Here is a 14,167-nt window from a genome sequence, read left to right as displayed (position 1 = left end):
AATCAGATGGAAGAAATGCAATCCACAGATGACAGTTTTAAGTAAGGCTGCGTTCCGATATTTACTGCCAGCGTTGAAAATCTATATTTTATGCCACGTATACCGTAGATTTTCGATACTGGCAGTGAATATCGGAATGCGGCCTAAGAAAACATTTCTGTTTAATAAATCTGGTTTAATGTATGATATATGTAACGGTAAGACATAGATGTATCTTTTAGTTACGCTCGATCATTGTTAGTCAAGAAGGGGAAAGAGATCATGGAGTTGAATGAAAAAATCGAGAGGCAAGCTATGCAGATACTAGTGCAAGAGGAAGCGAACCATAACATCTCGAGACAGCTTCGTTGTTGGCGATCGAAAGCAATGTCTTTGGAGGCGAGTATCCATTTCTGGAAGCAAAAAAGAGATCATATTTTGCTACTTGAGATTTTTTTTTAATAGAATCTCTTTTCTACCTTTTGTAGACTCAAATTCTGGCAATAAAAGCGCACTTGGAAGCGGAACAGACAAATGATGATAACAAAGCTCTCCTTGAAGCTATTGAGAGTTGCAAAATTTCTGGTAACGTGAATTTTGAAGAGACCAGTGGTGATTCAGGAATTACACCTGATATATTCATGCCGGAGAATAATACACATCAAGGAGATTCAACAAAGGTGACAAATGAGCCGGTAGTAGGGGATTCCGCGAAAGAATTTGAAAGACCTGTTTGTGTACGTTTCGCTGACGATACTAAAGACGCCGAGAGTAAAGACGTCGAGAGTAAACCTTTGAAAAAACAAGCGAAACAACGCGACTATCCCGTTATATCCTACACTGAGAATGATACATGATGATTCAATTTCTCAATTTCAAATGTACTTTTTGCTTAGAAATAGAATTATCGAAATAAAGGGGAACAATTATGTGTATAAGATTCAGATGTATTTTTTAAGCAGTTTAATAAGAAATATACAAGTTGCTTTTCACGTGTTCAACATCGTGTTTTGCTCCATTACCTCTATCAGGTTTCTCTCTGCCTCTATCAATAGAGTTAAATCTGCCGCGAATTTCACTTTCTCTCGCTAGAGGACTCGCCTGTCGGCACAACTATCGAACAGTCTACGTCGTCTACGAAGTACGTGCACGTTGGTGCACGTAAATTTTTCTGCTGCATTCAAACCAGGCTTGCTCGGTTAGCTCCGCTTGTTGTTTGTCGGCGAAGAATCGTTTTCTCTTGAATTAGTCGGTGACAGCGAGAATTATCAGGACTGTGTCCTGCAAAAAGATTACGAAGTCACGTGACAGCGTCTGAATCGAGATCTTCACACTACACTGCGTGACACGAGTGACACAGCTTTATTATGTTGTCCGCGGCCCCGATTATATATGTGAGGCGTTAAGATATAATTAAGGTGTTTGTAAAACTGCTGAATGATGGAGCACTCGAAGAGAGCCAGATCTGAGGAGTTGAAAATTCTCGAGCCGGTTTTAATAAAAACTGACGCGAACGACTACATACGTATTGACAAAAACGAGGTAAGAAGACATAGCCTGCCTGAACAAGGCCTGTTCTTTTCAGCTGAACTTCTTGCGCACGGTTCATCTTTTATCTTTTTCTCTCCGACATGAAAATAAAAAGAGGAAAGATGAACCGTGCAGAAGTTCAGCCGAAAAGAACAGGCCTATGTCGATACCTAAAAAAATTCAATGCGTACGATCAATGTGTGTAATAAATTGTGTATCTTTTAAACGCATGTCAAAGGCTACGGTCAACGTGACGCTACAAATGCTTCGAAGCATTCCTCTTCTCTTTTCTTTCAATGAAGAAAAAGAAAGAGAAGAAGAACGCTCCAAAGCATTTGTAGCGCGTCACGTTGACCGTAGCCAAAGATATCTTTACGACTTACTTTACGATGTTGTTTTGTAAGGTTTGTTGTCAAACATCTTGATTCTGCAGAATATAATTTTTTCTCTTTTTATGCAGTTTAAAATTGGACGCGCAAGAGACAATGACGAGATTATATTGGATATCAGTATATCTAGAAGACACTGTGTCTTTAAATGTCGAGGCGATGACGAATGGACGATTACGGATGTAAGCTCTACCTCAACATTTGTCAACGACGTTGCCATTCGTTCCGGGATAGAACAAAAAATCTACCCTGGTGACAAGATACAATTTAGTCCCAATGAAATGTTCAAATATCAATTTACTTTTGCCGAAAGAGATCATTGTGCTAAGAAGCCACGTATAGACGAAAAGATACTCGACACTGTTCTTGTAAAGCAGAAAACGTTTTCCGAAAATCAAGAATGCCAGAGGAAAGAGCTTAAAGATAAACTTGAAACAAAGCAAAAAGAGCATATCGAATTAAAGCAACAGCTCGAAGATTTGTTGACGCAACAAACCATGGCTAAAGACGACAAGGAGAATTTATTAAAACAAATTACGGCATTGGAAGATAAAATAAAGGCGTGTAATGCTCAGGAAGGAAATTTGAATAGCATGTATTCTCAGTTATTGGAGAAGTTGGAGAACGAAAGGCTGCAGTTTGAAGTGAGGCTAAACGAGGAGAAGCAGAAGTGGCAAGAAGCGTTGGACATGAGCAAACAAGAAAAAGAGATGTTAGAGGTAAAAATGAGGGATCAAATGGAGAAATGGAGAGAGGAGCAGCAAGCAGAATGGAGAAGGATGATGGAGAACAAGGTAAAGGAAGAGAAAGATATTCAGGCCCAGTTATTGAATGAGAAGATCATGTTAGAAGCGAGATTGAAAGAAACGGAGCAAGCTTTAAAGGAACAGGAAGCAAAAGCAGAAACTTCGCAGACGATATTGAATGGTATGTTCTAATAAATACAAATTTTATACAAATACACAGATTGTTTTACATAATGCTATTGTTTAATAACGTACTTTTTGATTTGACAATTTATCATGCGCTACTGAATCGTTGGTTTTTTTTTCAGCAAACACAAACGAAACTATCGCAAGTACATCAGAGTGTATATTTTTAAATTTGGATCAATACGAGGTTCCGGAATATGAAATAATAGATACGATAGACCTGACTGCGATAAGTCAAAATATTCTGGAGACTAATATTAAGGAAAACGTTCTTGGAAAAGTGAGCGACATTATGGATGAGCAGTTGACGTGTACCATATGCTCGGAATTATTTGTGAAAGCTTCGACATTAGGTTGCGCGCATACGTTCTGCAATCACTGCATAAAAATGTGGAATAAAAAACGGAGAGATTGTCCCGTCTGTAGGAAGCCGGTAGTATCGATGACCAGATCGTTAGTTTTAGATAATTTTATTGAGAGTATGATCGAAAATTTGCCCCCCGAACTTAAAAATAGGAGAAAGGAGATTATACAAGAAAGAGAAGGTAAAGGATCTTTTTAATTATAATAATATTTCATGCATTCACGGTACTCTTTGATTGACTGTATTTAATTTGTCTAATCTAAATGTACTTCTGTTTCAGTATTAGTTGCAGGAAAGAAGAAACGGTTTTAAGCGCGAGTTGGATGAAACGCAAGAAGACGGATACTATAACATTGTAATTTTTAATTTTTACGTTAATTATATATTAAGAAGAACATTTGTTATTGTCTAGTTAGTCGATAATCTGTACTGTGTGTTGGTGAAGTTTTGCTCTCTAAGTGCTCTCGAAAATTTTCAGGTCCTTTTATAAAATGAAATATTTAAAACATCTTTTTTGTATTTTGCCATTTAATTTGCATTGTCATATAATAGCTAAAGTATGCCGTTGTATGTGATTAATGAAATATTTTTATAAAACATTTTTCTACTTATTATCTTATGTTCTTATACTTTGTATAGATGGAGCGTGTACATACATCTATACATCCCTTTTCCTCTAACGGTAACCGAAGTATCTAAAAAATACTTGTCAGAAGTCTTATCAGGCTCTTAAAACCTGCTTCGAGTTACATATTCGTGTAATAAAAAAAAATCAATAAAAAGTTGCATATTTCAGAGAAAAATAAATTAATAGAGCATCTAATATATAAAAATAATATAATAATTCTTCGTCCTAGATTCTAAAAATTTTTAAAATCGGAATTTTAAAATTTTCACTGATAGTACCGCTTTTTTAACTAATTCTATTCTCTTTTTGCCATTTTTGAGAATTTAAATTTCTGCGGTTCGCATAACCCTTTACTGCGCAGGGTCGACGATAATTTTTCACAATATTTCAATATGTCCTAAAACGTATAAAATATATACATTTTGTAAGTCTGTTTCAATTGCATCTTTGTTATCTTTCTGTCAAAAGTCAAAACCCGAATATACATCCATATTTAATTCTAAACACATGGATAGAAGTGCAAGAAGGTGCAAGGTGCAACTAGAACGAGCAGATCTGTCATCAGCTCAATGAGCTCAATCAGCTGTAACAGCACGTGCATGTCTTGAGTGCTGAAAGCTGAAACCGGGCTAAATATTGTAGTGACGGTCAAAATGCAGAGTTCACGTCCTTTTATTACGTGCCTCCAAATATCCAGGTGTATCAGCTCGTCCAGCGTGTGCTCGAATATCTACAGAGAAAGTAAATTCATGAAAAAGATAATCAGTGGAAGTCGTAAATCGAAGAGGTAAGTGAGACAAATAAAAAAGATGCATGCTCCTATAAGTCTTCTGTTAAATGCAACTTCGAGCAGTATTTTTACGTTACAGAAAGTGGTACGACACAAACATAGATTTACGCAGTGTGAACATCAATCCGACCGAGCAGTTGCCTTGTCTGTCTACAAGGCGCAAAATGATGATGCGAGACAAACTTTTCATGGAGCATATAACAGACATGATGTCGATGGGAGAAGTGTCCGATATTATAAGAGGAAACTTGGAGATTACTCACGTGAAAATAACTCCAGATTTTAAATACGTCAATGTGTTTTACATACCTAATAACGACGATGCCACAATTGATCAAGAGGCGTTGCAGAAGTGTGCCAGGATTATCCGGCACGAGCTGTCGCAGCTTCGTGTTATAGGCATAGTGCCGCCTATCCAGTTTGTTCAAAATAAGCAATATTTTGCAGAGAAGGAAGTCGAGAGGAGATTAGCGATGATAAATTTCGAGGAGGATAGCGACCCTTTGTGGTGCGACAAAGAATTTGGCACTTCCGGTATTAGTAGTATCGATCGGACTTCACAGGAAGAATCGGTTGCAAATCGCGATTCTGAGGCAGATGAATTTTATATACGGTTGCCAGTGATGAGACACGATGTATTAGGATTGGATCATCACAAAATCATGTCCCAGGTAATCTATCTTGTTTCTTAATTTTCTTATTGATAAGAGATAAATGCATGAAATATAATTTACGTTTAATTAATTGTTGCAGATTACCAGTTCAGTGTCTAAGGCGAAAAAGACCGCACAAAGGCGGATGTTGGATGCGAATACTACGAATGAATGCGATAATATAGATAAAAGCCCTCGCGACCCAGTCTCAAAAGAAGTCGAGTTCCTAACCCGGGAAGAGCAACGAAAGATCTTCTCTGATTTTCTAATCAAAAGACGAAGGGAAGAACAACGCAGACACAAGTTGAAACGATCGGATAAAGGGTTAAATAATTTTGACCAAGAAATAGATAATGAAGACTCGGATTACGAAGATGATGATATCGAGGCTTATATCGACGATTTCGAGGATGAGACGCGAAAATGATTTCAAAATCATTTGTCTCTCAGAACAATTTTTATTAAATATAAATATAATACTATTGCTCGACTGTCTGTACATGTGTGTACAATAAATAATTTATTAATAATAAATTGTATTGTACAATATACATAAAATCTTGCTGTGCGATAATACAATTAATAACAATAACAATAAGAATTCTCACTCTTCACTAGACACTACTATGGCCTGTGTTAGTAAAGCTAAGACTGTACACAATGTACACAAACTTCCATTATAGTTATTTACACCTCACAAGCATTTGATTCCTTTCGACTTATATAAATTTCTTACGGCATGCTTTACATGCAGACTTTTAACCGATTGCATTTAATCAACGATTAAAAATGATATCTTATGACAAGATCACTATTCTTCTAACACTTTCGCGCATTTGCAGTAATACATTGTCATAATTTCCATAAAATTAAAAATGGAATATATTAACGATTTTGTCGCGCAATCTTAATATACACATATCTTAATATATCTACGGTCAATCAGCACGCGACCAACGTCCGTCAGTTTGCGCTCCTTTACGTTATTACATTTTATAAATTACATAAAGCTCATATGTGTCACGCCATGAACATACATTCGTATGTTGAATATATCTCGCACACGCGTTCTTCCATCACAATATACTTATGCTTACTATATGTTTCTTTGTACCAGGTAGCAGAACCGGAATGTCCCTTTTCATGAGAATATTCCACGCTAAATTTTAATTAAATTTTTGATTCTGTCGATGATCCTGACGTATTCAGGTTTTTTTCCTCTGACCCTCGGTCTTCGAGCGCTTCATTGGGTGAATTTACTATGACATCTATCTCTTGATCGTTTATGGGTTTAACAGAGGAACGTAAATTTGACGATGTTAAGTGAGGTATCGAATCACTTAAAGCGCATGCTTCCAGTACATATTTGTTAAAGGTTTCACTTTTGTCCGCGTAAACATGATGACCAGCTCCAGTAATCACCTGTATAATAAATTCATTTTATGTAAAGACAGTTGCAAGTTGATCCGTTTTACGTAGTACCTCGTGATTTAATTAATTCTTCACCTGAACATTAACATACGACGAAGATCGATACTGTTTAATCGTTTCACCAGCTGAATTGTCAACCCATGATCTACTGCCATAAAGCAATGTTATAGGTATATCATCGTTTAATTTGTCCATTCGTTTAACAATTGGATTTTTTGCCCATCCGAAGCCTTGCATCATCGCGTGAAACGCGCTCTCGCCTCTGTGAACCGAATACATCATAGAATTATAGCGGTTAATATTTTTAAATTACACTTAGTCGTTTAGTTTGCCAACTTACGAAGGTGTCTGCACGTTGCATTGATGTATATATTGCGAAATTATAGGGGTATCATCCTTCAATAGGGGAGTAAACTTCTTCACGATATCAGGTCTCGTCTTCTCAATGAGCCACTGTCCTACAGATACGAGATTTTTACTCAACAACGTGAAAACAATGAGCATGCATTATTGTGTACGTATGTTTTATGGTAATACTAACCAAATGGTCCAGCAACTCTAACTGCCCACAAAGGATTCAAAGGCCGTACCGCAAACGCTATGGCTTTAACCCAGAACGGTACGTTCGTTGTCTTCGCAACGGAATCGGGTGGCTTCTCGGGAAAGCCCCATGGATCGGCCAGTATGAGGTGTTTCACTCTTTCAGGATATTGCATAGCGTAAGATGCCGCAAGAAAGCCACCCATTGAGTGGCCCAGCAATACAAAATTCTCCAGCTGCATCTCTCTTCTCCACTCCTCCACAGAACGTACCAACTGCTCCTCAGCTTTTTGCGCTTCATTGCTAAAAACGGGTCTGCTACTCCTGCCGAATCCTAGAAATCAAAAATATCAAGTATTACACAGGTGTATTACACAGATGCACGTAGTCTTCATATAATAAATTATTAAATGTATTTGAATGTTTGTGCATCTTGATATGAGAAACTGACAGGTATCCATATATCAAGTGTTAACATATTCATATTAGGTATACAGTATACAGTTACAAAGTTCAGTGATTTGATTAGTCATGCAGATGAGTCACATATTTTTACAAGTGGCTAATGATGAAATAATGACAAAAGCAGAAAGAACTGAATAGTTAGATTACATTGTATTATAATGTCATTAATGGTACATAAATTACAGATAGAATCACAGATACAATTAGGAGGTCAATGTCTATATTTTAAATGTTTATTTCTTACCTAACAGGTCTATGGCGTACACCGGTCTCTGGGATGCAAGCGCATCCAGATTCAAACACCACAATGCTACACCAGCTCCCAAGCCGTGTAGCAAAACGATGGGCACCTTCGGCGATTCCTCGTTCAACGAAATGGTCCATATCTTGTCCGCCGGACCCACGACCGGCCCGATGTCGACGAACCATCCGCGATACGCTGTTTTCAAGCCTGCAACATTTCGATCAATGTGCGTTTTGATCGGTCCAAGTTCGAGAATGTTGATATTTATCTTGTTATTTGTCTTACTTACACGACAGAATCTTCTTCTCCGCCGAACGTAACATAGTCGAGGATGATCCAGACCAGCTAAACCATCCCCAAATCCAGCTGCTGAAGGGACAAAATTTCAATCATTTCCTTCCTGGCATGAGCCAAGCGAGAGAGTACAAGCTCATCTCGCATTGTGCAATTACATCTCAATTATCGACGAAATTGAGATGAATCAACGTTTGATAGAGATTTGCGTCAAGTCATGCTCCCGCATCGTGACAGGTATATACACGCGTGTATTAATAGCTGTTATATCACGGACTTGCTATTATTGCGCTCCCGTCAGTCCCGTCCGCGCGTCGGCCACGTGTACCGCGAGAGATCAAGAGCCAAGAGCAGACGGCCTTGAGACGCCTGACAGATAAACTAGACCGAAAACTAAATCTTTCAAACCGTCCGGGATATCGTTAAAACGATTCGGGTCATCTTTATCGGCGTTCAACCCGTTCTTTCTTCGCGCGGCGATCCGCCGTCATCCGTCGCATGACGTAACGCCGCGATACGATCGCGACGTTCAAAATCGCGACGTAATTGTGACGGAAACTATGACGGAGGCTGTCGGTTCGCGTGAGGCTGGGTCGGTTTCTCTCTCTCCCTCTCTCTCTCTCGCTTACCTTTTCGCCTCGACGACTTCATGGTCTGCCATGGGTGCGACGACGACGACGACGACGACGGTGGGCACCTCCTTGCCGCTCTGCCGCCGCGGGACCGGGTCCCCCTTTGTTGTCGGTTGTAAATGCGGAAGAACTCGCGCGTGTGCCGTAACGCGCGCGATACTACACTATTATCTGGCGGAGGCGTCCGAATCTGAATGGACGCAGAGGACGGCTCGCCACGCTCGCTCGGGCCTCGGGCGAATGCGCGGCTTTCAGCTTTCAAGTTTCTTGACAGTGCACGCGGCGCGCGGTGGGGCCCGCTGAGCGACGGCGGGGTGGGGAGGAATCAGCTGATATCGAAACGCGTGCGTGCCCGCGCGCCGATTTCTGGAGCGTGTCCGCGCCCGCGGAGATCTTTTCAGATCTTTCCTTCGCTCGAGATCCTAATCGCGAGGTCGCTCCGACGACGATGCTCGGAAAACAGGCCGATTTAATGATTATATTTCAGCCGGAGAACGTGCGCTTCTTTCGATAGGATAGGAGACATTTTCGGGGATTGTCTTCCGCGCGATATTCTTCAGCCTTTTTTGTTCGCTCTTTTTGCAGCAGGGCGTATGGACATTTTTTGGAATAGATTCCCATCCGGATTATTTCGTTTTCCATAGAAAACGCAATAGAAATCTAGGAAATAGCAATTTTGATCAAAAATCATCCCGAAAAGTTTCATGACATGATGCCCAGGATTTTGTTGCAATTCGGTTTTAACATACATTTTTTTATTAAGCAGTCTGATAGATCATGGCACTTTCTTTGTAAATTTTTTGAATTTTTGCAATATCTTCAAAATTGAAGAAAATATAGTACACGAAAATGTTCTGTGACGTCATATCTTATATAAGAAATGACGTCATATCCTTTGAAGTTGCCGTCATCAAAGAAACTTTAGCAAGCTATAAAACTTTATCAAATTTAGGTTTTTTTAAAAAATTCAAAAAGTACTAAAAATTGGCTTAGATTCTCTACATTTAATTATAGATACCGCTTAATAAAAAAAAATGATAAAACCGAATTTGAAAGAGGTAGAAACATCTGAAAATGAAAAATTGCCGATCCGTGCTTTAGATCTTATTGTTAGAATAATGAGAACTATCGTCAAATATATCCCGTAAATGAAATGTTAGCGATATGTTAGTGGTTCTCCAGCGGATTCCAAGAGAATGTTACGGCAAATTAAAGTCATCCGCTCAACTCATCGTGTTCCGTCAAAAAGAACTTGCCGACATGCTCTGACAACAGAACTCTAGCATCCGTAACTATTTAATTAAATGACAAACTCTGCTCAATTTCCGTATCAGTTTGCCATCATGTTCAAGAGATTGTTTTTTCTTTTTTTTTTTGCAATGAATTCCTTGCAAGTTTCTTATTAGCGTCAATAGTTTTGCAAGTTATTATTTATTTAATAACGTGGCTCACCTTTCCAGTCTTGGCATTTTAAGATCGAATATAATAATCGACGCGTGGATGAGAATAAAATTTACGAGTTAACGATTGTTATCTCTGGGCTTAAGATCCCGATCGCGAAAACATCGATATTTAATCTTATACGCGCGTATATATAGATAGCTATCTATTTATTATTCTGTCATACTTCTGCCGACGTCGGCCGACGTTCTGTCGACAAAATTTGCAACAGTTACTCTTTTACATAATCTATTTTCGACGAATTCGACATGTGTGTCTGCGCTTTTGTTTAGCCACGTGCATCAATTGTGCGTGCAACCTGCGTGCCGTTACCCGGCAACACAACGTTGAAGGACGCGCGAAAGTAATTGTATATTGGAGAAAGGAAGGGTCCGAAGTTACCGAGCCGAAACGCCAACCGGAGCTTCCCTGCCATGCTTGGACTCAACCGTTTGAGTTAGAGGTGGAGCTACGTCTGGAAAAAAATGCGGCGAACCGACAACTCTCTCGGACCATCCGCTTCTCCTACCTTCTCGTATTTTTGAAGGCGTACGATTAGAATAAAATCAGAGACAGGAAGAGAAAAGGAAGAGAGGGTGAAGAGGGAGAGAGCGCGCGGCCGGAAGAAAGAACGGATCACGGCGTTCATCAAAACGTGAACCGTTTTGGAATCCAACCGGAATTGTTTAGCTATTTCCTAGATTTTCATCGTGTTATCTTCGGAAAACGGAATAATTCTGATCGGAGTCTATTCCGAATATTATAGTTTCATGATGCGTACCCTGAAGTCGATATTAGGATACCGGCGGGATCTCCGCCGTATCCGGCACGGCTCGCGGCGGTAAACCGGACCGGATGCGACGCGATTCTCGAATCTGGAGCGTCAGCGAATGACGTGACCCGCCGTCGGACGCTCTCGACGCTAACAACTATAACGTGAGAACGGCGTCGCGCGGTTTCCCGTTTCCGGTATTTTCACCCATGCGCGACTCGGGCCGTCTCATCGAATCCCTTCGGACCAGAGATTGAATTCGAGAATCTGCATTCTCGAGAGTCGCGCGATGCTGCGACGACGCGATAAGTACGCGCGTCTCCCCGTTTTGAGATCGTCATCGTCCGATGACGCGACGTCGGTCGGGAGGAAGTATGTACAATCGGTTCAAGGGTCGCGTCTTTACGTCTTTTACGTACGCGGTATATCGATGCAGGATAAAAAAGGCAGCCCGCCGATAACGCGCCGCGCGCAATTCGACGCGCGCGGGGTCTTATCGCGCCGGCAATCGAGCGCGGCGCGTGTTATTGTTAAGGTCGAAATAAAAGCCCGCGCTCTCTCTCTCTCTGGCTGCGAGCGATAGCGGACGGCCGGATAGAGCAGTGCGGCCGTCCTCGTGCGAAGTAGACTTTGCCTTGGTTATCGCGCCCGTTAATTGCGCGAATACTGACCAACTTAATCGTCCACTAAGCGCGCGCGCACCCGATATACGCGTCTTCCAACTCCAAACTTATAACAAGCACTCAAAGTATGGACTCCGCGAATTTCAGCCGTAATCACGCCGAACTTGAATACTCGGATGAAAAACAATCAATACAAATAACGCAAAATTCTAGGCGATAGAATCAAACGAGAGGAAAAAACCGAGGCAACTGTGCTGGCTTTTCGATGATTCTCGTTGACTTTGGCGTTTTCTGAAAGAATCGCGAGAGAAAAGAGTACTCTTGTAAATGCTCTTCTCCTCGTTAAAAAACGATTCCCGGAAATATCGACGAAAAATGACTCGAACAGACGTAATGATCGCGTGCGCGCTTATTTGCGTCTTGTTTATACCGATTCGTCGTCATCGAGTCCGACGGAATTGTATCAATCTCAAGATTGATGCAAGATAGTGGCATCGTTGACGCAAATGCGAGCGAGCGAGAGCAGGCTGTTGCGGTCAAGTCAGCGATCAGCTCGCATCGGCGAGGCGTATTAATATACGTATACGGTACGGTATACGCGGTATACGTCGCACCCCGCGCCCTCGCATGATTAATAATTGCACGGCAACTCCCGTGATAATTGTACGGCCTGACGATACGAGGCGGCGTGCATGCCGCTCGCATTGTCTCGGCGAGTTTGCCGTAAAGATCAATTAACGCCCGATGGACTTGGTACGCTCTATTCTCCGCTGCCGCGCCCACGCGCTAATTTTACGAAAATTACAGGAGACGTGGAATTATGTAGGACATATGGCGAACTGACGAAGGAACGAACCGCGATGCATTTAAAAAAAAAATACAAAAAAAGAACAGGCGCCACGTAGCGATCGTCCGTAATCGCCATGAACGATATTTATAATAATAATTATATATTTATAATAATGTTATATATTAATAATTTAGATTTTATCTTTTAAATGTTATATAGATATTTATTATATAATATAGTGATACTAGGTATATATGTCAATTGTGAATAATAAATAATATTTTAACTAAGCTTCAGCGTGAGATATTTATGATCGTTGGTTTCTCGAAAGTGACAATTGTCGCGATTAACGTTTGCGAGAAAATTAATACGTCCGCGTTTTCGCGCTGCAGATGCATTTCGGAAAAAGGAGGCGTTTCCGCGTAACGTCGCGCTTTCGTGTGCCCGCGCGGAGGCCTCGGCAGAAAAGCACCCGAGAGGAGCACTTTTTACCCTCGCCCGACAATACGAGCCATTCATCCCAATCAGCACATCCTCTCCATCGCACTCGCGCATGATTCTCATTACCCAGTCCAATTGTTTCGCGAGTTCAACCGCGCGCGTCTCGCCGCAGATCGCGACGTTCATTGTCGCGCGATAAACGCGCGCGACGCGCGGTTATTTAAACCGTGATCCTAATCGCTCGCCCATCGTGCATTAATTATCAATAATTACGGAAACGGCATAGAAACGTGTGTGCTGTAAAAAAAAACGAGCGTGTCGCGCGGATACGTAACGTCGTTTCTGCTAGCGCGATTCGGGACGTTATCCGCGCTTTTCGCGCGCGGAATCCGATCGCTCCGACAAAAGCCTGCGATAATTCTCGTCGACGAGAATCGCGCTACCGTGCGGACGAGACGCGCGCGTAGCCGTGCGACGCGGCCACAACGTTGCCAAACCGCAACCGGGAAACGACACTTCGATTCGTTCCCCCCTCGAGCCTCATTCGCGGACGATACGTAACGATCATATGCGAGAAACGCAGTCGATTTCCCGAGAGCGACGCGCTCGCGGTATATCGGGAAAGGGAAGAAGGAAACATGCGGTAGAGAATCTCACGTTTGGCGAGGCGTGTTTCTCGCCGAAAGGAACGGAAGGACGGACGCACGCAGGATGCGCGCGCACGCGCGTCCATGCGTACGTAACATACACGCGTGCGTACGTTGCGTATGTAGAGAGGAGAGGCCACGCACACGTGCACGCGTGGCGTAGGAATACACGCGCATTTTCGGGTGTCGTCTGCTGGGCACTACTTCCCGGCGATTGCCACTCCGTTGGCTGTTGGCTAGATATTGTAGATATATACGACGCGACGTCGAGAAGCGAACGTCGAAGGACGAGTGAATTTTCAGGCCTGGCGGACGAATGAACGGACGGACGGACGGCGAGGCCTCGCACGAGCGATCGTGACAAATGGATCGCGGGAGCGATATCCGTCATTTCGTCGCGCGAAATGAATTTCCTACGACGACGCGGCAGTTCCTCCTCCGTTTCGCCGATCTTACTGCGACTTTTTCTGTTCTACAGCGTTTTGTGTTTATTTATTTGACGTGGGATATACGAGTTTATCCTGCTTCGAGACCAGTCGGAACGTAGTCGCGGAAGTCCCGCGATCGCTATCGCCACTTTTTA

At 41.9% G+C, this 14,167-nt stretch overlaps 4 protein-coding genes across 4 annotated transcripts; 3 read left to right on the top strand and 1 right to left on the bottom strand.

The window, feature by feature from the left end:
• Window positions 1-6: 6 nt before the first annotated feature.
• LOC112455622 lies at window positions 7-980 on the top strand. The gene is made up of 3 exons (XM_025017651.1): window positions 7-41; window positions 222-378; window positions 468-980. The coding sequence occupies exons 1-3, from the start codon at window positions 7-9 to the stop codon at window positions 834-836; spliced, it is 561 nt and encodes a 186-aa protein (XP_024873419.1). The 3' UTR covers window positions 837-980.
• Window positions 981-1,095: 115 nt separating this feature from the next.
• LOC112455621 (E3 ubiquitin-protein ligase rnf8-A-like) lies at window positions 1,096-3,792 on the top strand. The gene is made up of 4 exons (XM_025017650.1): window positions 1,096-1,521; window positions 1,970-2,825; window positions 2,953-3,375; window positions 3,475-3,792. Exons 1-4 carry the CDS (start codon window positions 1,417-1,419, stop codon window positions 3,504-3,506), a joined length of 1,416 nt encoding a protein of 471 aa, XP_024873418.1. The 5' UTR covers window positions 1,096-1,416; the 3' UTR covers window positions 3,507-3,792.
• Window positions 3,793-4,273: 481 nt separating this feature from the next.
• LOC112455598 lies at window positions 4,274-5,705 on the top strand. The gene is made up of 3 exons (XM_025017610.1): window positions 4,274-4,609; window positions 4,692-5,283; window positions 5,366-5,705. Exons 1-3 carry the CDS (start codon window positions 4,476-4,478, stop codon window positions 5,690-5,692), a joined length of 1,053 nt encoding a protein of 350 aa, XP_024873378.1. The 5' UTR covers window positions 4,274-4,475; the 3' UTR covers window positions 5,693-5,705.
• Window positions 5,706-5,751: 46 nt separating this feature from the next.
• On the bottom strand, window positions 5,752-9,126 carry LOC112455597 (1-acylglycerol-3-phosphate O-acyltransferase ABHD5). Its single transcript, XM_025017609.1, has 7 exons — window positions 8,869-9,126; window positions 8,235-8,314; window positions 7,946-8,152; window positions 7,238-7,570; window positions 7,037-7,154; window positions 6,772-6,958; window positions 5,752-6,687 (listed from the first exon to the last, which is right to left on the bottom strand). The coding sequence occupies exons 1-7, from the start codon at window positions 8,898-8,900 to the stop codon at window positions 6,436-6,438; spliced, it is 1,209 nt and encodes a 402-aa protein (XP_024873377.1). The 5' UTR covers window positions 8,901-9,126; the 3' UTR covers window positions 5,752-6,435.
• Between the last annotated feature and the right edge of the window lie 5,041 nt (window positions 9,127-14,167).

The sequence above is a fragment of the Temnothorax curvispinosus genome, unplaced genomic scaffold (assembly GCF_003070985.1).
Source record: "Temnothorax curvispinosus isolate PA1 unplaced genomic scaffold, ASM307098v1 QBEX01006268.1, whole genome shotgun sequence".
Lineage (NCBI taxonomy): Eukaryota > Metazoa > Arthropoda > Insecta > Hymenoptera > Formicidae > Temnothorax > Temnothorax curvispinosus.
The sequence above is the reverse complement of the archived record's forward strand: the minus strand, read 5'-3'. Positions and strand labels throughout refer to the sequence as shown.